Source organism: Coccidioides immitis (genome assembly GCF_000149335.2).
Source record: "Coccidioides immitis RS genomic scaffold supercont3.1, whole genome shotgun sequence".
Classification (NCBI taxonomy): domain Eukaryota; kingdom Fungi; phylum Ascomycota; class Eurotiomycetes; order Onygenales; family Onygenaceae; genus Coccidioides; species Coccidioides immitis.
The window spans coordinates 8,295,490-8,320,934 of record NW_004504310.1 but is presented as its reverse complement, the minus strand read 5'-3'; the positions used below and the strand labels follow the sequence as shown (position 1 = coordinate 8,320,934).

The following is a 25,445-nucleotide window of genomic DNA, read 5'->3' as shown; positions in this document are numbered from 1 at the left end:
GAGGCTGTGGGTAAGGGCCGACCGGAAAGATCGAGAATGCCCTCAGAGGATTGACGGCGATGATGGGATGCCATTCTTTGGAGCTTGCCGCGAGAAAGGTTTATCGCGAGTGAGAGCATGCTTGAAAAAGAGTGCCGCCCACTTGCGTCACACCACCACTGTTCTCAAACCACCAAAAGGCATTCAATCACTAACAAGTTAACCAACAAACATGGGAACACACGATCCACACTGCACCCCAGTGAATCAACACTCTCTTCCATTGGCATGGGGCTCATATGACAGGGAAATGTTAAACGCTTTCAATCTGAATTAACTGACAGATCCTACTACTATTCTTGTCCCAAGGTTTGGCTCCAAGCTGTGCTCCAGCCTCCGCCAATCCACAGACACCACACCCCTAACCTCTGCTTGCTGATCGCATCGCAATGGCATATATTACACCCCTCCACCATGCCAGCAGTGTTGACAATGCTATCAAGCTGCAGTTTATGAACCCTGGGGAGGATTGTTTGGTTGTTGCGTGCGTCCCCACCCCACAGACATCTCCCCCTCGACCTGCTGGCTCGGACACGTCAATGACGGCCAATAACTGATTAAACCTTTTACCAACGACAGAAAATCCAATCGCCTCGAATTCTACTTGCCAACCCCTGATGGTCTCTCGCTACAGCATGCAAAGGCCATATACGGCAAAATCTCAGTCCTACAGAAGGTCCCGCGATCGCATTCCTCCGCAACGGACCTGCTCTTCGTTGGCACGGATCGCTATGCATACTTCACGTTATCATGGGACCCATCAACATGTCAGCTCCATACAGAGCAGAAATATCTAGATATAGCGGACCCTTCGCTGCGCGATAACCAGAGTGGTGATCGCTCATGGGTGGATCCGTCCGGGAAGTTCTTAACCATGGAAATTTACGAAGGCATAATCTCGGTCATACCAATCGCACAAGAGCCCCTGAAGCGGCCATCTCCATCAGCGGGTCGTTCTTCAGGAACATCTGAGCAGCGCGAGTACCTGGGAGAACCACTTCAGACCAGAATTGAGGAGCTGATCGTTCGATCAACGGCGTTTTTGCATCATGACCCGACTAAACCCCCGCGAATAGCTATTCTGTACGAAAACACACAAGGGAAGGTGAAGCTCAAACTGAGAGATCTCATATACTCCCGAGGAATCCCTGGAGGTGAAGCTAGCGCCGCGGAATTCAGAGATGTAGATGACCTCTACGATGACTTGGAGCTGGGGGCTGATATCCTGGTCCCTGTTCCCTTGCCTCTTGGTACGTTACTTCCCCAATGAATTCTCAATGGTAGCGGCCTCTTTCTCTCCCTCTCTTTTTTTTGAATCCTATTAATCGAGGATGTATAGGTGGAGTGCTTATCCTAGGGGAGAAATTTATCAAGTACATCGATACTGTCAAAAATGAAACTATCACGCGGCCACTGGAGCATAATACAATATTCGTGGCCTGGGAGCAACTGGATAATCAGAGATGGCTGTTAGCTGATGATTACGGCAGATTGTTCTTCTTCATGTTGATCCTTAACTCTGCAAACGCGGTGCAGAGTTGGAAGGTTGGTTTACTAGGAGAAACATCTCGTGCATCAGCTCTCGTACATCTCGGTGGTGGCGTGGTGTTCCTAGGCTCGCATCAGGGTGATTCCCATGTAATCAGGATCACGGAAGGTTCGTTTGAAATCATTCAGACGTTGTCCAATATCGGCCCAATTCTTGATTTCACTGTAATGGACCTGGGTAATCGAGGTGAAACTCCTACCCACGAATTCTCTTCGGGGCAAGCCCGAATCGTAACTGGGTCTGGAGCTTTTCGCGACGGAAGCTTAAGAAGCGTTCGCAGTGGTGTCGGAATGGAAGATCTGGGTGTCCTTGGAGCCATGGAGCATATCACTGATTTATGGGGCCTATCTGCATTCTGTCCGGAGGGATTCTGCGATACCCTACTATTGTCTTTTGTGGACGAATCGAGGGTTTTTCATTTCTCTCCTGACGGAGAAGTGGAAGAGAAGGATGACTTCCTCGGGCTGTTATTAGGAGAACCCACCATTCATGCTGCCAACCTCCCCAGTCGCCGCATTTTGCAAGTTACAGAGCACGGGGCAAGAGTTACAGATGTTGAAAGCCGAATGACACTATGGGAATGGTCTGCAGTCGAGAGTCGGAAAATAACAGCTGCCTCCTCCAACGATCGACATTTGGTATTGATGGTAGGCGGCCAGAAGCTTATGGTTTTTGACATTGGCGATGATATAAAGATGTCTAGCACCAAAACTTTCGAAGCCGACAAACAGGTCTCTGGTGTCGCGCTCACATCATCGCCTATCCAGGCGTGTATTTTATGTTTCCCACAGTCAGCCGAAGTCACCATTATCGACCTGACAGGCCTGAATATTCGACATACCGAAACCCTTGGCGAGCCAGGAGATGCCGTTCCGCGGTCAGTGCTAGTCGCCTGTATGTTCTCTGATCGGGCCCCAACACTGTTCGTTGCTATGGCAGATGGCAGTGTCTTTTCCTTCTCCCTCAACGTAGCGAACTATTCCCTGTCCGATGCCAACAAGCTTGTACTTGGATCGGAAGCGCCGGTGTTCAAGTTGCTGCCCCGAGCAGACGGACTTTACAATATTTTCGCGACCTGCGATCATCCCAGTCTGATATACGCATCCGAAGACAGGATAGTTTATTCAGCCGTTAACTCAGATAAAGCAACCCGTATCTGTCACTTCAATGCGGAAGCATACCCGGGAGCCATCGCTGTTGCAACTCCAGATGACATTAAAATTGCGCTCGTGGACGCCGAACGCACAACGCAAATCCAGACACTAATGATCAACGAAACCGTTCGAAGGACGTCATACTCCTCTACTGAGCGGGCTTTTGGACTCGGAACCATCCAAAGAACATTGGTGCAGAACGTGGAAGAAGTGAAGAGCCATTTTATTCTTGCTGATGAAATAATGTTCCGCCAGTTAAGCGTATTTGATTTGAACCCAAATGAGCTCGTTGAGTGCGTTATACGAACCGAGCATCCCAGCTCTAACGCTCAGATGGGCAGCAGTCGTCCGAGGGACATATTCATTGTCGGTACTTCCGTGTTGGATACACCGGAAGAGGCCGAGGCCCGTACGAAGGGCAGAATACTCGTATTCGATGTCGACACGAATCGCGAGCTGCGGAAGATATGTGACTTTCCTGTCCGAGGCGCGTGTAGAGCGCTAGCAATGATCAACAATAAGATTGTTGCCGCACTTATGAAAACGGTTGTGTCATCTAGTATATCCTCGCTACATCTAAGCTGACTTTATTGTAGGTTGTGGTGTTAAATATCAAGAAAGGAAATCTTTATAATTTCGAAATCGAAAAAGAAGCTAGCTATCGAACATCCACGGCACCTGTGGATATCTCCGTCACCGGTAATATAATCGCTGTCGCGGATTTAATGAAAAGCATTTCTCTTGTGGAATACCACGCAGGAGAAGGGGGTCAACCAGACACACTTAAAGAAGTTGCGCGTCACTACCAAACGCTATGGACCACGGCGGCGGCGCCAGTGGCGGAAAATGAATTTCTTGTAGCCGATGCAGAGGGAAATTTGGTCGTGTTGAACAGGGACACAACAGGCGTCACGGAGGACGATAGACGACGGATGCAAGTGACCAGTGAACTTCGGCTGGGCGAGATGGTCAATAGGATTCACCCTATGGATCTCCAGACTTCTCCCGAATCGCCCGTGATTCCCAAAGCCTTTTTAGCAACGGTATGCATACTTCCTTCAGCATCCCATTTCAATCATTGCACCTTTCCGCCGTGACTAATCTCAACTTCTTTAGGTGGACGGCTCCATATACCTTTTCGGCCTTATTTCTCCGTCTGCACAAGATACATTGATGCGCCTTCAGTCAGCCCTTGCCGACTTCGTTGCGAGTCCTGGGGAGATACCCTTCAATAAATACCGTGCATTCAAAAGCAGTGTCCGCCAGGCTGAAGAGCCGTTTCGATTCGTAGATGGGGAACTAATTGAGCAATTTTTGACTTTCCCGCCCGATATACAAGAGGCCGCTCTAGCTAGAATGGACGGTGGCGGGCGAGTAAATGTCATTGAAATAAAGGGCATGATCGAGGGGCTGAAGAGGATGCATTGAATTAGTCCGGGAAACGATTTTTGACAGATGACTGGTCAAGATAAAAAAGCTGAGCGAGTCTGAATGGTATTGTTGTAATAGATGGGCGCCAATCTCGATGTTGTGAGAGATATATATGCTACTACAGTACATAATCTGTACAGATATAGCGCTTCTTCAGCAACCGTATTTCCGCTGAGCGTAGTCCATTCAGTGGGCTCCACTCTATAGCTATTTCGTATAGCTTCAATGGTCTCAATGCCCTCGAGCCGCGTGTCTCACAACGACTCCCGAAGCGCCGATAATCATACGGTGTGCTGCATAAGTACATGTGCCACACAGCATTTCGGCCGACGGTCCACTGTTGCTTGGGTTTGGTTCATCGCTTTCTCCTCCTTGGAAATTCGAGACGCCAATTGACATGAAGACCAGGATGACTTCGTGACCTTCCTAGTTGTGGTTCTCAGGCCCAATCAAAATAATTTATCCATGCCGAAGCTGACTGGCTAGCCAATTCCCATTAGCCATGCGTATCCTTGGTGGAATCAGGGAATTGGTCCCAGATATCCCCTTCGCGTTCGGAAAGGTCAAGGTCGTCGTCACGGTCGGTGTCTTCTCGGTCTTTCCGTCGTCCCGGCTGCGAATTTCGTTCTGAGGTGCCCTTGGCTTTCTGCTGCTGCTGCTGCTGCTGCTCCTCCGACACTCCATGCTGCCTATCATTATCCATGTACAACCTCAGAACCGATTCGAGGCCCGCGTTCCGCCTTCCAAGGAGCAAAACGTCCGAAGGCTGGATCTGCGCGTGCCGTCCATGCCTAGCAAGGGAGAACAACAACACGGGTTAACCAACACCGTGAGCTTGGAGGTGAGTCGACACGAAGGAAACGCATCGGACATACTTTGCAAACATGATCAGATCGTCTGTTGTATCAGCTGTGTCTCGATCAGTTTGGAGCCGACAAGAGCAAAAAAGGACGAGGCACCAGCTACCCACCTATGCGATCCCACACCATCTCAGTCATTGCAATGAGGAATGAGGGCGTGATGTCGACATCCTCCTCGTCGACCTGGTCTCGCACCATTCGGCGGAGAGCCTTCCAGAGTTCGGCTTTCAGTCGCTAGATACACGTTATATGATCCAGGTCAACATAAAGTCCAAAGGTTACATATCTGAGAAAAGGTGGACCTGGTTACTCACACGCTCTTCAAGCTGTCGGTCTTCCATCTCGCTAGCCGCCATTTCGTAGCCTATCCGACCTCACCCGGCCTGACAGCCAAGGATGGCTCCTGTGTCCGTACGCGATGTGATTGATTGATTGATTGATTGATTGATCCATTGGTTGATTGGTTATGTCATCCACCGTCCCAGCCGCTTTGTCAGCAGCTATGCGGGCGTGTTCTCACGTGATCGCCAGCTCAGTCACGTGATCTAGACACAAACTAAACAAACACAACAACATGAATACAGGTTTTCCATCCCAACCGCCATAACGTCAAAAAAGCAAGAAATGGAATGTATATAGAAAATATAGATAGATCCCCTCAATGCCATTTAGCTGGTGCATCCAGGATGCCGCGCATCCGTACGCGATGTGGTCATTTACCTCGTTAGTCAGCGCGGTTTTCGCGTCAGTCACCTGACCAAGATAGCCACATTATGTCTAACCAATTACGGTTAGATCAATATGCAGACTTTACATAAGCTTAGTCACTAACAAACTAACCAGGTTGAGTTTAGCCCACGACGTCAAAGCTCCATCGTTTCCGTCTTGCCGGAGCTCCGAGCAAAAAGGACAGACCAAAGAAAAAAAAACCAAAAAGGAAAAAGAAACAGAACGGAAAATAAGGGCAACCAAAGGCTGAAAAGAGCACGTCCACCATCTCTCTTCGTCCTCGTCCTTGCACGCTGTTTGCTGTACCTTCGCGCCGTAAACCCCCACCGCCCACTCTCCTTTCGTTGAACCCGTACTCCTCCCGATTCTTGCGCGATGTCCGACTTCCCACTTCTCGCCGTCCTCCACACGTGGTACACGAACTTTACCACCAATGTCTCCAACTCCGTCTCCAATCTCACCGTGAGAGATTATATTCGCCTCGTATGGATAATCGGCGGATATATGTTCCTCCGTCCCTACCTCGATAAAGGGTTCCGGAGGTTATTCGAGAAGGGTGTCGCCAAATCAGAGAAAGCGGAAGAAGCTCAGGCAGAGGCCCAAGCCCAACAAGCTGGAGGCGCCATGTTAACCGCAAATGATCTCCGTGATGGAAGAGGGAACGAGAGCGAGGATGACGATGACGATGGGGGTGCGTCCAGTGCCGTTCCTCAGTGGGGCAAAAGTGCCAGAAGAAAGCAGAGGAAGTTCTTGGAGTTTTTGGAGCAGGAGGCGGAGAGGCGCAGGGAGGATGACGATGATAGAGATATCGCGGATCTGCTGGAGGACTGAAGTCAAGCCGGACGAGAATTTGTACATACACAAGTTCCCCTATGTGTGGACATTTTTTCTGCGCGCAAATTAGATTGCAATGTGAGTTGGATCTCCCCAGCCCCGGTTTTCGATGCTACTCCCCAGTTTTCCCTATTGTTACGGTCAATATATGGCCCCGAAGCTGGATGATTAAGGTCTCTCTCTATATACACCGTGGGCTGACATGTCTGCAATGGATTACTACCAAAGCAGAGATAAAGGCACTTGAAATATCCGGATATGATGCTGTCCTCCATCGCCTGCGCCATCTTGTAGGGATTGATGATAGTAGGCAATACCTCCTGTGCCCTTCCGTATCTTAGCGCAGGGCCAGTTAAAGGCGAAACTGTTTACGACCATTTTCGGATGAGGTTAGCAGAGACCACGGGGACCTTCGGCAAGCTTCGTTGAAAGTGTGGCTGCTTCCACCCTTTGTTCCTGGCGAATAACCTGGCTTTTGCACAAAGACGGCCATTCCCCCGGTCACTCCGGGCTCTCGACCTGCATTAAACAGCTATACAAGCCTATTGACGACCACGCTTTGAACTCCCGATTCTCCGCTATATTCGAGGCGGGTATCGAACTCTGGTTGCTTCTGACTAATGAACCGTCCACCAGTCTTCTGACATAATTGGGAGTGACAGGCAACTTTGACATCATAGATTGGGAGAGACAACCATGGGTGAGCGAGAGCGGGTGGCGCTTGCTGGGCACATGCGAAGAAGGCTTGAAGCAGAGCGAAAAACTTAGCTATCAGTGTAATACTCCAGCTCTTCAATCGTCTCCTCTATCAACATACGGTTCTATATCTATCGCCGAGCTTTTTGAGTCAAAACGAGTTTGAAACGCGTCCTTGACCCTGTCAGCCCGCTCGTCATGACCGCTGCCCGTACGATCCGTATCAGTAACTTCATTCTCCGTATCCTCCAGCTATGCGTCTCGGTCATTGTTTTGGGAATATTTTCTTATTTTCTTGCCGTGCTTGCGGACCATAACCTAGCAATCCAAAGGTGGGTGAAAGCTGTCGAGGGCATATCTGGCATGGCCGCTTTCTACGCCATTGTAGCCTCCATCTTCACCCTCAGCATTGGCGGCATTCCGTTCTTTGCGGGCGTGGCTATGGTCCTAGACTTTGCCTTCACAGCCGGCTTTATCGCAATCGCAATTATGGCCCGGGATGGTACACAAGCTTGCACTGGACATGTTGACACTCCTATTGGAAACGGCGACGCAAACCAGCCCGCCGGAGGTTATGGATCTGGCGGGTTTGGGACGGGAGATGGAAAGCAGCTGATATACATGCCCAGTCTGAAATCTGCGTGCAGACTGCAGAAAGGCGTTTTTGCAGTATCCATTATCGGGATGTGAGTGCCTTTCGGAGTTAATCATTGGGCAGCTGACTGAAAATACTAACTCCTTTCCACAAGATTTCTGTTCCTAGTATCGATCATCGCTCAGCATCTCTATATGCACCACCGTGAAACGATCAAAACTTCCCAGTCCGGTGGCTCTCGCCTCCGATCGCTCTTTCGTTTCCGTCGTCACAAGGTTGACCCACGATCCGCTATTGTTGATTTCAACCAGGCCAACGACGGCGCAAATGGAACGATCCCACTTTCAGATCAACCCTCAACCGAGAAACCTCCTCGCTCTACTAAAGTATTCGGCTGGGGTGTTAGTAACTACTCGGCCACCGATCAGGTCACCGAGCCCCAGCCTACAGCACAGAGAGACGATACCAGTGGATGTTACAACAGCAACACTTCCAACATGCAGGGTTACAACTATTCGAGTCCGTATCCCTACAGCAACTCAGCCTATTACTACGGGATCCATGGGAATCCATATTCAACCGACAATCCTTATAGAACTGAGGCATGGCAGGACTATGACCACGGACAGAGTGGCGTTGGAGATAGCAGATATGCTTTTGGGTATGGTGACATGCATGCAGGAAGAGCGACTTATTGATAACATCTGTTGTGAGTGTAGATTGTTTTAAATATCTAAAGGAGCAAATAAATGAATATAACTATAAAGAACCCTTTCTCGCCTGACAGTTCTCTAAGCAAGAAAAAAAAAAAAAAAAAAAGAAAAAAACCAACAAAAAAATGGACGTCAGTGTCTGAAATAACTAGATCCAATATTAGTTTATAAGATTAGATACAGCCTTATTCATGTGGAATGGATCCTTGTGATACCCCTTGCATAGAGAATCAGAACCATTCTTTCTGGGGATGTGTACAAGTAGTCCTTCATCGCCTGCTTGTCGAAGGGGTTCCCGATCCGCAGCAGCTGTGATAGCCGCACGTGGCTGCCAACCACAGTTGCAAGATAGCCCGCAACCGAGAAACCTGCCATGCATGGTACGTACGAGGCAAAAGGCGGTTATGGAGAACTTGACCTTCCGCTAGAATAACAAAATATGGACTGGAGATCGAGGCTTGAACTAGTGGTTGTAATGGGTTTGTGGGTTTGAGTCTTTGACTAAAAGGAACGGAGTGGAAGGGAAAGCAAAGCGCTCATGATGACTAGCGGGTAGAAAACTAACTTACAAATAGAAATGTCTCATTTTCAAAGGATTATATGGAGACTTTCAGCTAATCAAGAAACAAGAGAAGGTTGAGCTGTTATAGTAGGGCATTATAGCTCTGAGGAGTTCACATTCAAATCAAACGCATGGCTGATCAATAAGGAGGCCAATATGTGACCCATTTAGCGCAAAACAAGCAGGGACTTTTCAGGGGATCAAAAACCTGATTAAGTGCTGTTGTCCGGTCTAAGAGCCACCTGCTCCCGGGACTTACTCACGCTAGTTGGGCAACAACCACCGCGAGCCTTTCTCATGTATGTCTCTCGCACTACATCCCCCTCGTTCGCTGCAACCACCCATTCCCCAATGCCCAAATGTTCTGGCGCGCGCCTCACTCCTCGTCCACCACCTCCCAGAATCAAATTCCCCGGTCGATAGTTCTTGTCCGCCCTCATACGCCGGATTGCACTTACATGGATATGAGCATCCGCAGGGATATCCCGTACTTCGCCACAGGGAAGAGGCCAGCGAATCGGCTTCCAACTCCCGTCAGCTTGCAGATCCATTCGGCGGAATGGGAGATACTCCATGATCTTCCATATGATCACTGATATCGCCGATAACCCGCTACCAAATTCGAGGCAGTCGTGAAGGTGCCCTTGTGTGCTCGAAGAATGGAGAGCGGTGTGAAATTCTTCGTCTACCATGGACCCAACAATGTCCAAGGCGTGATTGCTATTATCATTGCTATCACTTGGATGACATTCAAGGTCGGGATCAGCAGGAGAAGCTCCATGTTCATCGGTAATAACAACGGATGGCATTTCGAGCCGTACGCTCTGCTTGCCGCCTGGGTATGGATTATTGCATTTAAACTGCCGTAGTTTGCGCTCATCGAATTGCAGCCCAGCCTTTTGAGCCTCCTGCACCATCCACACCAATGGAGCGTGGCTAAGGGGCCACCTTTCCTGAGGCCTAAGTTCCCACCCGCCTCCAATATCTGCATGGCCACCTGGGAACCACACTTCTTGGATGTCTTGCGCACCGTCGTCAGTATCGATATTGTGGCCCCGGCTCAGCGACATTTGCGAGTTCCCGCTCCGCACAGATGCAATTTCCGAATCCAGGTCGCAAGGCTGGTGTGCTGACAGATGCAAAGGGTCCCTCCCAGCTCCCTGGCTCGTTGGTGGGCGATACCTATCTTCCACTTCATAGGAATCCGCTCGGCTGGGTGAGAATTGCCGTTGGCGGTTCCCATGGCTGTTCTCATGACCGTTGCTGTGACCGTTGCTATGGCCATTGCGATGGCCATTGCTATGCTTATGTCCCTTATCGTCGATCTCCTTGGCACATGTATCTGTGCGTCTACCGGTATCCTTGCGCGACTCTGCGCTTTTCCCACGGAGACGAGCTCTCCAGCGACTGTATCTCCGGGCCGCTGAATATTGCTTCACTGTGCAGTGACGGCATTCGGATATCAAGTCTTGTCGAAATTTAGCTCTGCGTTCGTCAATACCTACGGCATGTCGGATGACCTTTGCCGAACTTCGTGCAGTGTAAGGAAACTTGTTCCTCTGCATCCATGCGGATTCGAAACTCGGAACACTATTCACCGTATCGAACAGTCCTAAGAATCGAATCTGCTTAATCGGGCGGCTGAAGGTTTCACGGAAGGCCTTCATATATCTAAACAACTTCATTTTTTCTAGCTTATCCTCTTCGCTGTCACCACTTCTTTGCTGCCATTTAGAAAATGTCTTCCACGCGAAATGGACCAACTCTTCGTTTCCTGCGGTAAGTAAACCAACGAAATCTAGCATTTCGGCTAGGAAACGTGCGGTATATGCACCCCGACTGAAGCCAAAAAAGTATATGTCATCTCCAGGAGAGTAGTATCGCATCAGGAATCGGTAGCCGCCAACGACATGCTCAGCAAAGGACGAACCCACAGCGGAGTCCTTTGCCTTCATATACGACCCTTTGATGCGTGATAGAAGGCCAGTGTTTGAGAGCGAGGCGGTGGAAACATAAGTTCCAATCCCAGGCTGATAGTAATGGAAATGGCGTCCCTGGTTTCTATCTAGCATCTATTTGTTATGTTTAGGTCCAGTCGCGCTGAAAGGTTGACACCATCGAATCATGAAACTAACCCGAAAAATTTTCAAAACATTAGAATCCGCCTCCGTGCCGGAGAACTTATTCCCCGTCCCATCAAAGCAAAGCACAAATGTCTTCGGTGGCATATATGAACCGTAATCGGAAACTTGGCTCATTGTTGAATATGCAAGTCCTCTTGGCTTCGGGTTTTCGACACAAGAGGATTCACAGGTTCGAGAGCGTGATGTTTGAAGACAACGGAGGAAATAGAAACTTGACTCAAAAAAGGCTGGCCTCCAGTTGACATTTCTAGGAGATTTATTTCTGTCTCTGAGAGCCTCGGTTCATACTTTGTGTTTCCAAAAGAACCTCGAGCCCTGCATAACATGAGTTGCGATTCCCGATCGGACGAGTAGAAAAGCTCTTGTGCATGCTGCAAGTGCAGCTGAACGAGCTCTATTGACAGATCCGACTTGCCGATCCGCCCGCGATCAATAGCCAACCGCGTTCCGCATTTTGAGGCGCCTCTCAGAACTTCCTCTTCATTGCGAACGCTGATACGGGAGTCTCCATTGCACCAGAGGCCCACAACCACATTTGGGTAACTTAACTGTTGCAAGATCCTATGGTCATTGAACCATGTCAATACGAGGGTCAAGGGTGAGGGTCATTTGGCGAAAGAATAACGCGGCGGTAACTCGTATTCGAAAAGCTGGTCATTCTCACGGCATAATGGCCTGAGAAAACTCGGGAATACGACCGAATTGTGGCCTTGCCAATGATTCCATTTTGCATTGGGAGCTGCAGCTTCCCAGGCTGCGAGCGAGCGGGGTCTAAGAAGAGCTCGGTTCTTGTTTTCTGCAGCATCTTGAGTGGAACAGCAATCCAGTCGGCTTTGAAATGGCTAGTCAGCAAAATATGGTTGGAGTCCTCGAATATGTCATGCGAATTGAGCGATTGGGCGTCAATTACGGAGTACTCCGTACGGAGTAGTCCATTGACCCCGTACTTTTTGTGAAGACGCTTTCTCTGCAGTGATCGTCATTGGAGGCTCTCAAAGTTCAGTATTAACGTATGAATCCGTACATCCCCTGGGTGCAGAAAGCAAGGACCGGATGGGTCCGACAGCCCGCCGTTCACGGACGTTCGCGGCACACATTTGACACGTCAAAGGCGGATGAGAACTGGTGTGGCAGCGAGGGTGTAAAGACTATGAAGAGCCGGCTCACATCGCTTCACGACTAGATTTATGGTCCCACAGCAATTTCATCTGCCACAAAAACGAGGGCTAGGTGGACATTTGGATAAGGTAACTGAGTTAGCGAGCCGATGCGATCAAAGTCAATTCCGAAAGGTTGAACAGCGCTCGCACTTTCACAAGAAAGTCTATGCACCAGCGTTCAACTAGTTCCTTCTTGGCTCTCACACACTATTGAATGGAGGACCGCTGATCTCACTTGTAGGTGGCTGGCTGCAGCAGAGGCAGCTTGGTAAGAGGTGTGATGCTTTTTTGGTGATCCCAAAGAACGACGACGACAGCCGTTGTGGGGACTAACCAGATCCGGCAACTCTTAACGTCCTGTCTCACCAACACTGCGTTCAACTGCTCATTCATCCAGCCCATTTGGACCCTCACAGACTTTCTCTCATGTTCTGTGTATATGTGTGTGTTTGTGCCTTTCTCCTGGTTAGATGGCTTTATCAACCCCGCCAACGGAATGTCAATCTTAAGCTTTGTTCCAGCAGGTGCCCTGCTGCAGCCGCGACGCTGCGTTGTCGACTTGAGGATCCCTGCCGCCCCCCCATTGGTTTGTCTGCAGGCAAGATTCCCAGTGGCTTGCGGTTGAGGCCAATCACTCCCAATTAGCCCAGGATGGTTTCCTCCAATGCTCAGATGGACGCTCATCCGTGCTGATCGTCAAGCTTTTGGACTGGGCAGCCTTATCCGAGATCACGTCCGGTACAAATGGCGAAATAAGACCCTCAAACGGCTTTCTTCCATTTTCATTCAGTGCGAACCCACAGAGCTCGTTCATTCTTCCTGTCTTCGGGGTCTTAACTTTGCATTTGAAGTGCTACAGAAGTGTTGGTTCACAGGGTTCGCCTTATCAGTAGTTGGCTTCTTCGTTGAGGATTGGAGCTTCATTTCGAAGCAGCCTACTCAACAACTATGTCCACTACCAATGGTCATTCAAATGGCATCGGCCATACGAACGGGACGGCAGCTGGTACCAAGGCCTCCCGGAATGGCATTGACAAAGTCAATAGTCGCAAGAGTGCTGTCAAGCGCCCACAAGTCGAGAGTACATTCAAACAATATGCGCAGTTGATTCACGCCGCCAGGCGCCCGCTCCCAAAGCAATCCGGTGACGGAACTTATTTGACAGGACCCAAGGCAAAAACTTCTCTTCTCCAGGACCTGAGGTCGATGGGCCCCAAAGGATGGGGAACACTGATAGCTGTGCTGAAAAATAAGAGATCCGGTGATCTCACTGATGACAAGACCTACATCATGGAGCGCATAATCCACGTATGTTCTTCTCGAACGCTTACTTAGGTTTTCTGTGCTGACTTACTTCGGATAGCTTGTCGCGGGGTTACCACCAGAGTCAAACATGAGGACCAAGTTGACCAACTCGTTCGTCACCGAGCTTTGGAATACCCTTCCTCATCCATCAGTATCGTACGTGCGGCCCACCCCTTTAATATATTTTCTCGTGTTTCACCTCTTCTTACAGATTCCATCAGTGCATTCGGAGACGAATACATGTACAGATCTGCAGACGGATCTAATAACAATCCCCTGTTTCCAAAACTTGGCGCAGCAAACACTCCATATGCTCGCTCCATCATCCCATCGACGATTCAACTCGGTGCTCTCCCTGATCCAGGCCTGATTTTTGACAGCATCTTTGCTCGGGAGGAATTCAAACCTCACCCTAACGGTGTTTCCAGCATGTTCTTCGCCTGGGCTTCCCTGATCATTCATGGTGAGAAATGTCGTACCCTTTTCCATTAAAGAATGAAGTTAATGTCAGAAGATTTATTCCAAACCGACCATCGAAACCCAAATATCTCTCAGACTTCTTCTTACCTCGATCTTTCAACCCTGTATGGTGACAACCAAGAGGACCAAAACCAGGTGAGGACCTTCAAGGATGGGAAATTAAAACCGGATTGTTTCTCTGAACCAAGGCTTCTTGCTCTGCCCCCGGTCTGCAGCGTTATTCTAGTTATGCTTAATCGGTACGCTTTTCTCCATACGTCCCTTGCCAGCTGTAAAATGATGACATTTGACACTATTAGATTCCACAATTATGTCGCTGAGCAACTCGCGCATATCAACGAAGGTGGGCGGTTTAGCAAGCCGAGGACTGGTCTATCGCCTGAGGAATCCACCAAAGCATGGGCCAAATATGACACCGATCTTTTCCAGACAGCCCGACTGTAAGAGCATTGGTCTCCATCTGTTTTGACGGTTGCTGACAATGTGGACAGGGTTACCTGCGGCCTCTATATAAACATTACATTGTACGATTACGTGCGTACAATCATTAATCTAACACGCAGTAACACTACTTGGTGCTTGGTAAGACACAAAGACAGCCCTTGCCTCGACAACATTGCTAATCTCCCAAGGATCCACGAGTGAACATGCGTGACAACGCCACCCCAGAGGCCGCAGCGAGTGGAACAGGCAATCAATGCTCGGTTGAGTTCAATCTTGCCTACCGATGGCATTCTTGCATCGGACAACAAGACGAAAGGTGGACAGAAGGGATATACCAGGAATTGTTTGGAAAACCTGCTGGAGAAGTCTCGATGTCTGATCTCCTGATGGGCATGAAGAAATGGCAGACCGAATTACCCAAGGACCCGTCTCATAGATCCTTTGCAGGTTTGAAACGTGACTCTGATGGCCGATTCAACGATGACGACCTTGTGAAGATTATGACCGAAAGCACTGAAGAAATTGCCGGTACATTCATCAACATCCTCCCCGATCAGGTTGTTCACTGTAATAACCGTTTTCTAGGTTCTTTCGGTCCGCGCAATGTTCCAAAAGCTCTACGAGCGGTTGAAATTCTCGGCATTCAACAGGCACGTAAGTGGGGATGTGGCTCCCTCAATGAATTCCGGAAATTCTTCGGGCTTAAGGAGTACACAACCTTCGAAGAAATTAATTCGGATCCTTACATTGCGGATCAACTTCGTCATTTATATGAACACCCCGATCACGTTGAACTATACCCTGGTATCGTTGCCGAGGAGCCTAAAATTCCAATGGTCCCTGGTGCAGGAATTTGCCCCACGTATACGCTGTCTCGAGCCATTCTCTCGGACGCGGTTGCGTTGGTTCGAGGGGACAGGTTCTATACCGTATGGATTTTCCCTTTTACCCGCGAGAGAGGATTTTATAATCTAATTTGAAAGAATGCTGAGCGTTGCTAATTTGATCATTATAGACCGATTACCATCCCAAGAGTCTCACCAACTGGGGCTATTCTGAAACACACTATGATCTGAACATCAATCAAGGCTGTGTATTTTATAAACTCATTCTCAGATCCTTCCCTAACCACTTTAAGCCAGATTCAATCTATGCCCATTATCCCATGACAATCCCCAGCGAGAACAAGAAAATATTTGCAGGATTGGGCAGAGAATCCCATTTCTCATGGGAAAAGCCGGCCTTCATTCCCCCCCGTGTCAACTTGACATCATATCTTGGGGCTAAGACCATTCTAGATAATGCGAAAGATTTTCGAGTAACGTGGGGTGAAGCCACTGGCTTCTTATTCGGTACAGGAGGGTTAAACTTCATGCTTTCTGGAGATTCTCCCAAACATGCGAAGCAAAGACAACTGATGGGTAAAGCGCTTTACCATGATGAATGGAAGAAACAGGTGAAGCAATTTTATGAGGATATCACTATTAAGCTCCTAAGGCAGAAATCCTACAAGGTTGCAGGAGTGAACCAGGTTGATATCACCAGAGAGTGAGTCCACAACCGGAAGATATCATTTTCCCGAGCTAACCATGCCTACAGTGTTGGTAATCTTGCACATGTCCATTTCGCCTCGAATATCTTCTCCCTTCCGCTGAAAACTGAAAAGAATCCTAGAGGTATATACACCGAGCATGAAATGTTCATGGTTATGTGTGTCGTTTTCACATGTATCTTCTTTGATCTTGATCCCGCAAAGTCTTTCCCTCTCCGGCAAGCAGCCCGAGTAGTTGCGCAACAATTAGGGAAAATTGTCGAAGGGTATGTCAAGAGTGTGAAAGTTACTAGCATAATTTCCGGAATTGTGGATCGGTTCCGGAAGAATGAGACTGCACTGAAGGACTACGGGATTCACATGATTCGAAGGTTGCTAGCAAGTGGCCAGAGTGTATCTGAGGTAACTTGGTCCCAAGTTATGCCAACTGCTGGAGCAATGGTTCCGAACCAGGCACAAGTGGTAAGTGTCTACAGCTGTCCAGCTTTCATGCCCAGATCTCAAAATAAAAGCTCACCTTTTCTATCTTTGGGTTACCTAGTTCACTCAAATAATAGACTACTACCTTTCTGAAGAAGGGCGCATCCACCTTCCGGACATTCAGCGCCTTGCTCATCAAGACACCCCGGAATCTGATGACAAGCTCCTTCACTACTGCATGGAGGCCATCCGTTTAAATGGCACGTTCGGCTCATATCGAGAAGCCACAACTGCGATGGAAATTGATGACGATGGTCGACATGTCTCAATAAAGCCGGGCGATAAAGTTTTCGTGAGCTTCGTTTCGGCGAACCGGGACCCAGATATTTTCCCAAATCCAAATGAAGTTCGCCTTGACAGACCGTTAGACTCCTACATTCACTACGGTGAAGGGCCCCATACTTGTTTGGGTAGAGATGCAAACATGGTGGCTCTCACCTCCATGCTTCGTGTGATCGGAAAACTGAAGAACTTGCGTCGAGCGCCAGGCCCTCAAGGGGAACTAAAGAAGGTCCCTCGACCAGGTGGATTCTACATTTACATGCGTGAGGATCATGGCAGTTATTTTGTATTCCCGATGAGTAAGTTCCCTATATTGAGTGAACGGCATGTATGTTTGCGCTAACGAATTACAGCCTTCAAAGTGCACTTTGATGGAGAGCTACCTGAGCCACACAGCAGGCCAGCTTAAATAGCCTTTCCAATCCTACCCTCAGCAATAGCACTCATTTCTCGGCTCCTATATACTCCCTTCAATTTTTGGCTTTTTATGTATAGTTGTCTTTTGCATGATGGGTTCGGGTTACGTTGAATACCACATGCGCTATCAAATATATATAATAATAATCGATAACTGTTCTCCCTACTCCCAACAGGCTCTTGAGACGGTTTTAAAACATGCTTGACAATACATCAAGTAACAGCACAATATGGAGGCTCTTTGTGTTTATTGGCGCCGCCGCCCTTCTAAATATATGCCATATTTTGTCCAAGCACCGAGACCTTCATTTCAAGTATACAAAGCATTTATAGGGAACAACCGGAACAGACCTTTGACAGTGAGAATCATGCTCTTCCACCTGCAGCATATGTTGATGTTTTCCAGCTGGAAGCTCGACAAGGCCGTGAAGAACAGAAATTCCCTCTCCAGCTGAGAAACTTGACAGTCTCTCCACCCGGCTGCAGGCATGGGAAGATGGTGGCATCGGCTGGGTATTTCCAATCGATCACCAACGCTAGGCATAACGTCGTGATATTTGCATATAACAGGCTCTTGTTAGGCTGCGGAGGAATAAATGCGGTTGTAAAGGTAGATTGGTGGCTAAATCTCTCACCAACCCCAAAGCATGGTTCCTATCCGCTGCCACTCTGCGGACATGCGATGCTAGTATCTCCGAAAATCATTATCCTTCGTCTCCATCAACATTGTTGCATGCGGCGTACCCGAGATGACAACCTCCTCACCCGGAAAAATACCCGTGTTTTCCCATTGCTCTGGGAGCAGATAGTACATTTTATTCCTGTTTTATTGGTCTGTGAGAACCAACATTAAGTTCCTACTAACAGTTCAAAGCAAAAGAAACCAATTCACTCTTGAGACAGTATGTTTGAAATGAATTTTTGTGTTTTTTCTCGTCTTTTTCTAGGCGAGTGGACTAGATAGGAATGAGCCAAACCACAGGTTGAATTCTAATTCTTGTACTTGTTCAACACAAAGGTGTAAAAAATAATATACAAATGAAAAGTGCTGTGCAAAAGGTAATAAAAGGGGGACTGAAATTAATATAAATACTGCAGACCATGCACCTGAGCTTTTAACTAACTTAACAACCAAGCATATATGGAGTACCCTGTATAATTCTGTACTGTACGGAGTACGGAGTATGGAGTATTCCGTATTGGTTACGAGTTGAGCTGGACAGGTCCTGAAACTCAACTCGATCTTGGCACGTTTCTTCCCGGCCAACAACCGACAACTTTAAAAATAGTTACCGCGTCCTCGATACGAAGTACTCCATTCGCCGTGGAGGGTAAATAATATCTGTCAGCGTCTGCGTCGACTCGCAGCAACTCACGCCCACTCTTCCCATTACTTTAGATTGCTAGCGATTTGAATGCACTCGCCATGGCCCCCAAAGCCATCAGGGGTGAATACATAGAAACTGTGCGTTATATTCCGTTCTGTCACGCCGTTCAACCACGGAACGCTTCGGGTGCTATATCGAAGCTGATCAAATATACCCTCCATAGGATACTGGTAACAAGGTCTCCCGTCGCAACCAAGTCCACGGCACGCAACACATCATTCTTGGAGGCAAAACCGTCATCCAAGCCGACGTCTGCATACGCGGTGACCTCTACCGTCAACAACCACCAACACCCTCTTCTCCCAGCACCGCCACCAGCGGCGGTTCCGGTAGCAACCCAAACACACCATCTATCGCTGTCAGCATCGGACGCTATACCTACCTCTCGCGCTCCTGTCTGCTACGACCACCCTCTCGCCTCCATCGAGGCGTGCACTCATACTACCCTCTCAAGATCGGAGACCACGTGTTCGTCGGAGAGCGTAGCGTGATCGAAGCAGCTACAATTGGAAACCATGTGCACGTCGGAAAGGATGCTGTGGTGGGCTGCATGGCAATTCTAAAGGATTTCGTGGTAGTCCTTGACGGCGCGGTGGTCCCGGCTGGAATGGTGGTGCCGAGCTTCTGCGTGGTCGGTGGAGCGCCAGCGAGGGTTGTCGGTGAAGTAGGTGAGGGCTTTGGTATTGAGGGTGCCGAGGGGGGCATGGCAAGAGAGAGGTACCGGATGGTTGGGCGGTAAGAAGCTTTGACATTGTGGATTTCCGGAGTATGGTCAATTGAATTTATGATACCCCTTATGCTGTCTGGCTGGAGTTGTGATTTGGACAATATGTTTAACTGTGATAATACATGAACAGTTTGCCTCAGGCAGTATTTGTGCAGTCCTTGATTTTGTCCCACTAGGTGTGTGTCTTTCTCTTCTGTTTTTTAAAAAGGAAATGAAGAAAACCCTGTGTCAGGAGGGTATATTACAAAATAATAGAGAGGATATAAGGTCAGGAAGTTTATAGAACCAATACACCAGAACAAGAAGGGATATCATCTAACATGAAGGATTCCTTGCAAAGAGCAAAAGAAATCAGTGAAACAAGGCTGCAAATCATAAGGCTTCCAGGGAAAACTCAAAAGTGCATATGCATATGTCACATCAGCCATCATTATTACGAAATAGCCCAACATGAACAAGAGTAAAAAAACAAAAAGGAAAGAAAGAAAGAAAGAAAAAAGAAAATAGAGTCGGAAGGGCGTAGCGTGGGCATGTTCATCCTGTAAAGCCGAGTGTTAGAAAAGGGAAAGCAGACGATCAATTGCGCAGTGAGGGACGGGGATCTGGTGAGCTGGCGGAGTTATTATTTACCCTGTCTCTGCTGCTGGCTCTTGACATTGTTGGAGAGCCAAGCCTGGATGCCAGCGGTCAGCAAATGCATATTTTCCACGAGTCCAGCAGTTCTCTTACCAATCCCTCAAACAAGCCTTCGCCGGTTGTTGCGCAACTCGGCACGACGAACCATATCCTGTCTTTAAGTTGGTTCAACTGGAGTTTCTCGGTCACTTCCTTTGGATCCATGGCTTCGGAACATATCAGCATCACTCCAAAACAGCCACAGAGGCTCAGGAGGATAGAGTCGGCTTACCGCCCTTGATGTCCTGCTTATTGGCAAAGACCAAAAGAAGAGCTTCTTTCATTTCACGGTCCAGAATGATTCGATGCAACTCCTGGCGGGCCTCCTCTATGCGGCTGCGATCGTTTGAATCAATCACAAAGATAAGTCCCTGGGTTCCGGTGAAATAGTGTCTCCACAGTGGCCTGATCTTGTCCTGGCCGCCAACGTCCCAGACGTTGAATTTGACATTCTTGTAGGTCACGGACTCGACGTTGAAGCCGACGGTGGGGATCGCGGTGACGTCCTGATTGAGTTTGAGTTTGTAGAGGATGGCTATTGCAAAAGTGTTAGTCTTCAGCCGGCGCGAGACAGATCAGAAGAGGCAGGCTCACTCGTCTTTCCGGCGGCATCGAGACCCAGCATGAGGAGTCGCATCTCCTTTGATCCGAAGATCTTTCCCATCAGTTTTGAGACCTGGCCTCCCATCTTGACGGCGAATCTCCGCCAACAATGAAAGATACACAATATTACCAATAGGGCGACCAAGACTGGAAAAGTACAGTCGAGACTGGGGGGAGGCGCGGCGACGCGAGACTCGGTTGGCGGGGTTTTTAGGGGCAGGTGTCAGGACCGGGACGGGATGGTTGTGTATTTATTAGAGTCGTTATTCAGCGACACAGGCGGACTGGGAATCAATCAGCAAAACAAGCTTATATCGCGAACGTCCAGCGTACAGAGAAAGTACTTTACGAATTAGTAATGTACAGAACAAGCAGGGCACCGGGCTTACCTCTGTGATCAAATATCAATGCCAACTTCAACGATCGGCTCGCGGGCAATGCGGTTGCGGTGCACGATGCGGGATTGGCTTTTAGTCTTCTCTCTTATATCCTCAGTCTTGGGTCTTCCGTTTTCAGTCTTGACCTCTTCTTCGGTCTGTGTTTGTTAGTTCCCTGTGCCGCTCTCTCCTGTTTCGGGCGGCGTCCGTTTGCTTTTCCCAAAAACAGTCAGGCACCCCCACACGTGACTGAAAAAGGGGGGAAACATGCTGACTCATCCAAGGCATCCAATCAGAAGCATCACTCGGTCCCGCTGCGTGTGGAAACCGAATGGCCAATCAAAGCACGCTGCTGTCTTATCATGGCAGGCGGAATCTTGGTGCGCGATCGCGCCAAGAGCCTCTCATTCTCTCTCTCTCTAGATAATATATCTCCCCGGCCTTTAGAGGATATGGAGCAGTCAATATATCATTTAAGGCATTCTATCGGAGTAGTTACGGCTGTCCTGGCCAAAGGCTATCTGCTACCCGTCTCACCAGCTTGAGCTTGTTAACCATATCACCCCTATCAACGGCATTTCCGGAGCTGTGGCTGGCAAACCCACACTGTGGGCTCAGTCCCAGTCGGTCCAACGCCTCTTCCACCGACTCGCCGCTCCCCCTGGCCATAAACTCCGCTGCCTTTAACACTCGTCTTCTCATCTCCGCTTCTTCCTCCAGCTCAGGGAACTTGCTGGTTATCACCCCAACAATGACATTCTTACCCTTGGGCACATGCACCAAGGGCTCAAACCCCCCAGCCCGTGGAGTGTCGTACTCCAGATAGTACGTGTCCACGTTGAGCTTTTTAAACAGCCTCGTCGCGATTCTGTCATATCCCCCTTCCGAAAAGTGGCGGCTGTTGACGAAGTTGCCCCTACATATGTGAAGACCCACGTGCATGTCTGCCGGCCTCTTGCTTAGGCAGTCGTTGTAAAGCTCAATATAGGCATCCAACAGCTCGTCCGCACTGCCTTTGTTCAGTGGGTCTGCTTTCCATCCTGCAAGCATGCTCTCACTGCAGAAATCTACCCCTCCCAGAATGTCAATCTTCGGAGCGTAACTGCCAACCATTCGAGAGGAAACACTTACACGCGAGGTTAGGATCATCGATCTGCACATTCCTTAGCCCTGCGTCGTACAGAAGCTGCAGTTCCGTTTGATACGCTTTGGCCACGTCTGCGAAGAACTCGTCGTCGGACGGATACACATGCTTTGGATATGCACGACCCTCCTTGTATCGTAGATGATACCAATTTGGCGCCGGCAAGGTAAGCTTGAGGCTCTTAACGTCGTCGGCTGGGACAAGGCTTTTGAGGTAGTCCAGCTCCTTCAAATATGTGCTCCCCACATGTTTGATCTTACCAGTGCAAATAACACTCTCTCCTGGCCTGTACCCTTTTTCCGTGAACGCAGCGACATCAGGAAGATAGGGGCGAAAAGTTTCAGGCTCAGGATTTTTCAGCTCCGTCATCCCTTCGAGGCCAGGCCAAAACGATCCCCAAAACACTATGGCACCGATTAGTTTTTGCACCTCAATATCTTTTTGATTCTCCTTTTTTTGATTTATTTTTCCCCTGTCAAAGGAAGGTAGACATACTATGTCGCCGATATTCGCCATCTGTAATGCCGTGAAACCCCAATTTCCGCTGGAGATCGACAATTTCTCTGATGTCGCGATCTTCCAGTGGCTCCAGTTCTGCTGCTGATGCTGTCCCTTTGTCAACGGCTGCTCGCTTTTGAAGCAACTCATCAGTCCTAAGCAGGGAGCCTAGGTGTTCTGCCCGGAAGGGCGGGTTTCGAGAAGCCTTAACATCCATGGTTTTTTCCAATTTTTGTCATTAGGTAGGCGAAATGTTTACGGTAAGGGGGGAATCTGGATTTCAGTCACACAAGATCAACACTTTGAAAACAGACAAGAAAACAAAGACACAGACAGGCAACTCCCCACATTTATATGCGGCGTATTACTACTGTCTAGACCCGGCAAATGTCAAACCTATCCTGCCGACAATACTTAGTTGCCATTCTCTTTGTTAAGAGAACCCACGGGACAACTCTCCCGGTGACGAACTGCCTGTGCACTTCCACATAGGCTCCCATGAAGCCCCAATTTTTGGAGCCGAGATATTTTCATAGCTCCAATCAGCTAGAATCGGCTATCCTATAGCCGAGCATCGTTCTCTAATACTCATCTCTGTTAGATGACTGGGCACTCCCCACCGTCATGACATGAAGACAATGGACTGGGCCTCCGAGACGGAGATGGATGATAAGAGCCCGCCCATCCGACCCATCTTATCAAGATATGACTAAAGGGCAATTCCGTGCTGCTTTGCAATGGAAGGAAAGACTCTTTCCCCGCATTGTCATGATTCTGGGCCCCTAAACCATAGTAGAATGTTGATATGGAGAAAAGTATGTACTATGTGTGGGTGGGCTGTGGGGGAGGGAAAAAGCTTCTTCCACTGCCCAATCCTGTGAAATAAGTGGGCGAGTAGGATTTTCTCCTGGTAGTATGGAGTCCAATGCAGTAAATTATTGTATGAATTACCTGGAGAGCATGTGCAGTTATGGAGTAAGTCGCTCATTCAACAAGTCGATATGGAATACTCCGTACAGAGTACTCCGTAGTGCTGGTTGGTTGGCTCGTTCACGTTGGACGAGAAACAGGATGATTCATCTCAACTCCACTGAGACAAGAACCCTGACACACTTCTCAACCCTCTGTGCCCACACGCCATGGAGCAACCGCCGCAGGCCAGCCTCCTTTCTTTGCCAAATGAACTCCTCGATCATGTCATTTCATTTCTCTCTTCCGACACCTCTCCATCCCTGCGGAACTTTCGCGAAATCCCTGACCACAACATCTCTGCCTCCCCCGCCCGGGACCTAAAGGCGGTTTCTCGCACGACATCCCGACTCCGCCCATTAGCAAGGCCATATCTCTTCTCTTACTCTCGCTATGAACTTCGCGATCAGGATCGATTCTTATCATTTATCCGGCAATACAGCTTGGGACGCCATGTACGCTCGCTGGTCATCTCGGTGCGCTCCATTTTCCCAGGCAGCGAGAAGCCGTTCTGGTGGAAACAGCTGCTGGCCGAACTCGACCCGGAGATTATCACGTTGATAGCACCCCCGTTCTTCCTCGCAGATATCGCTCAGGCTAGTTTAGAAGGGACACATACATGGGCGTTTGACGTGTCTCTCCAAACTATGCACTTCCAGCAGCCGCGACGCGACCGAACCCTGCACGGAGGCAGCCTGGAATCCACCGCATCTCCGCCAGAACCAGATAAGGCGGAAATGGGCGTAGACGATGTCGGAAGATCAGATTCTTTCTTTACCGCGCGCCCATGGACAGAAATTCTTTTCAATGAAGGCTCCTCTATCAAGGCGTACCGTAACGAAAAGTACTATTTTCTTCATCTCCCATCTCTCATGGACCACTGGGGTTCGGTCGATCCGCTCCAAAATGCCATATTACCATATCCAGTATCGGTCATATCCCGTCTAACATCATTCCAATATACGTCCCTCTTCCCCTTCTACAACCACACGGACCTGGTTCTGAAGGTAATCCGCAACATGACAAACCTCCGGTACCTAAGCTTCCAACTGGCGCCATCTCCGAAAAACCTCCATAAAACTTTTTCAGAGGAGCAGAAACTGGGTAGCCTGGATCCTAAGGAGCCATGGATGGAGCTTGATAGGAGTTATCGGTTGATATCACATTCTGTGAGATATCTGGCGGTGCAAGGGAAGCTTGAACAGTTCCGCACATGGGATTTTGAATTGGAAACACTGAGAGAGAGCATCGTGGCAAAGATAGATGGTCGACTGCGCAGCAAGTGGAAGCACGACGGCACAGGGTTGTGGATCAAGAATATTTCTTCACAGGAGAACTCTGTGGTCTCAAACTCCGATAGCGACTAACCAAGGAAGCTGGGGAACTTTAACTGCCATTGTTGGGTTTCTAATTACATTGAGGTTTTACTGCTGTGAGTTACGACTTCGCTCTGGTTAGCGACACTTGGCAGCATACTATGTTTGATTTAGATGAGCATGAGATCTGGCATCTTCATGGTATAGGCGTAATACCAATCCCTTTCCGTGGACTTCATGGCAGTAGAAAATTATCAGATGAAAACATCCATCACCTACTATACCCTTTAAAACCATTGCACTTCATCATTAACCCCATACC

General features: G+C 48.8%; 10 protein-coding genes across 10 annotated transcripts; 6 read left to right on the top strand and 4 right to left on the bottom strand.

Annotated features, from left to right (window-relative positions):
• Positions 1-176: 176 nt before the first annotated feature.
• Positions 177-4,379, top strand: CIMG_00036 (UV-damaged DNA binding protein). The gene is made up of 5 exons (XM_001246264.2): positions 177-523; positions 619-1,289; positions 1,379-3,288; positions 3,339-3,785; positions 3,859-4,379. Exons 1-5 carry the CDS (start codon positions 429-431, stop codon positions 4,168-4,170), a joined length of 3,435 nt encoding a protein of 1,144 aa, XP_001246265.2. The 5' UTR covers positions 177-428; the 3' UTR covers positions 4,171-4,379.
• CIMG_00037 (uncharacterized protein) lies at positions 4,212-5,429 on the bottom strand. Its single transcript, XM_001246265.2, has 4 exons — positions 5,348-5,429; positions 5,144-5,267; positions 5,049-5,082; positions 4,212-4,964 (listed from the first exon to the last, which is right to left on the bottom strand). The coding sequence occupies exons 1-4, from the start codon at positions 5,387-5,389 to the stop codon at positions 4,670-4,672; spliced, it is 495 nt and encodes a 164-aa protein (XP_001246266.1). The 5' UTR covers positions 5,390-5,429; the 3' UTR covers positions 4,212-4,669.
• A 534-nt stretch (positions 5,430-5,963) lies between these two features.
• Positions 5,964-6,852, top strand: CIMG_00038 (uncharacterized protein). The gene has a single exon (XM_001246266.2). It carries the CDS (start codon positions 6,138-6,140, stop codon positions 6,591-6,593), a length of 456 nt encoding a protein of 151 aa, XP_001246267.1. The 5' UTR covers positions 5,964-6,137; the 3' UTR covers positions 6,594-6,852.
• A 638-nt stretch (positions 6,853-7,490) lies between these two features.
• CIMG_00039 (uncharacterized protein) lies at positions 7,491-8,585 on the top strand (the record flags this gene model as incomplete). The annotated part of the gene is made up of 2 exons (XM_001246267.2): positions 7,491-7,978; positions 8,042-8,585. The coding sequence occupies 2 exons, from the start codon at positions 7,491-7,493 to the stop codon at positions 8,583-8,585; spliced, it is 1,032 nt and encodes a 343-aa protein (XP_001246268.2).
• Positions 8,586-9,151: 566 nt separating this feature from the next.
• CIMG_00040 (uncharacterized protein) lies at positions 9,152-11,420 on the bottom strand (the record flags this gene model as incomplete). The annotated part of the gene is made up of 2 exons (XM_001246268.2): positions 9,152-11,234; positions 11,298-11,420. 2 exons carry the CDS (start codon positions 11,418-11,420, stop codon positions 9,375-9,377), a joined length of 1,983 nt encoding a protein of 660 aa, XP_001246269.2. The 3' UTR covers positions 9,152-9,374.
• Positions 11,421-12,873: 1,453 nt separating this feature from the next.
• On the top strand, positions 12,874-17,418 carry CIMG_00042 (fatty acid oxygenase PpoC; the record flags this gene model as incomplete). The annotated part of the gene is made up of 12 exons (XM_001246270.2): positions 12,874-13,774; positions 13,830-13,927; positions 13,993-14,234; positions 14,286-14,490; positions 14,551-14,691; positions 14,743-14,833; positions 14,884-15,223; positions 15,281-15,624; positions 15,711-16,243; positions 16,295-16,709; positions 16,789-17,308; positions 17,363-17,418. Exons 1-12 carry the CDS (start codon positions 13,415-13,417, stop codon positions 17,416-17,418), a joined length of 3,345 nt encoding a protein of 1,114 aa, XP_001246271.2. The 5' UTR covers positions 12,874-13,414.
• Positions 17,419-18,852: 1,434 nt separating this feature from the next.
• Positions 18,853-19,553, top strand: CIMG_00043 (dynactin Arp1 p25 subunit; the record flags this gene model as incomplete). Its single annotated transcript, XM_001246271.2, has 2 exons — positions 18,853-18,891; positions 18,978-19,553. 2 exons carry the CDS (start codon positions 18,853-18,855, stop codon positions 19,551-19,553), a joined length of 615 nt encoding a protein of 204 aa, XP_001246272.2.
• Positions 19,554-19,719: 166 nt separating this feature from the next.
• Positions 19,720-21,363, bottom strand: CIMG_00044 (ADP-ribosylation factor 6). Its single transcript, XM_001246272.2, has 6 exons — positions 21,209-21,363; positions 20,811-21,162; positions 20,449-20,751; positions 20,271-20,383; positions 20,172-20,214; positions 19,720-20,080 (listed from the first exon to the last, which is right to left on the bottom strand). The coding sequence occupies exons 2-6, from the start codon at positions 20,902-20,904 to the stop codon at positions 20,076-20,078; spliced, it is 558 nt and encodes a 185-aa protein (XP_001246273.1). The 5' UTR covers positions 20,905-21,162; positions 21,209-21,363; the 3' UTR covers positions 19,720-20,075.
• A 328-nt stretch (positions 21,364-21,691) lies between these two features.
• CIMG_00045 (methionine synthase) lies at positions 21,692-23,055 on the bottom strand (the record flags this gene model as incomplete). Its single annotated transcript, XM_001246273.2, has 3 exons — positions 21,692-22,263; positions 22,328-22,744; positions 22,836-23,055. The coding sequence occupies 3 exons, from the start codon at positions 23,053-23,055 to the stop codon at positions 21,692-21,694; spliced, it is 1,209 nt and encodes a 402-aa protein (XP_001246274.2).
• Positions 23,056-23,977: 922 nt separating this feature from the next.
• CIMG_00046 (F-box domain-containing protein) lies at positions 23,978-25,174 on the top strand (the record flags this gene model as incomplete). Its single annotated transcript, XM_001246274.1, has 1 exon — positions 23,978-25,174. The coding sequence occupies one exon, from the start codon at positions 23,978-23,980 to the stop codon at positions 25,172-25,174; it is 1,197 nt and encodes a 398-aa protein (XP_001246275.1).
• Between the last annotated feature and the right edge of the window lie 271 nt (positions 25,175-25,445).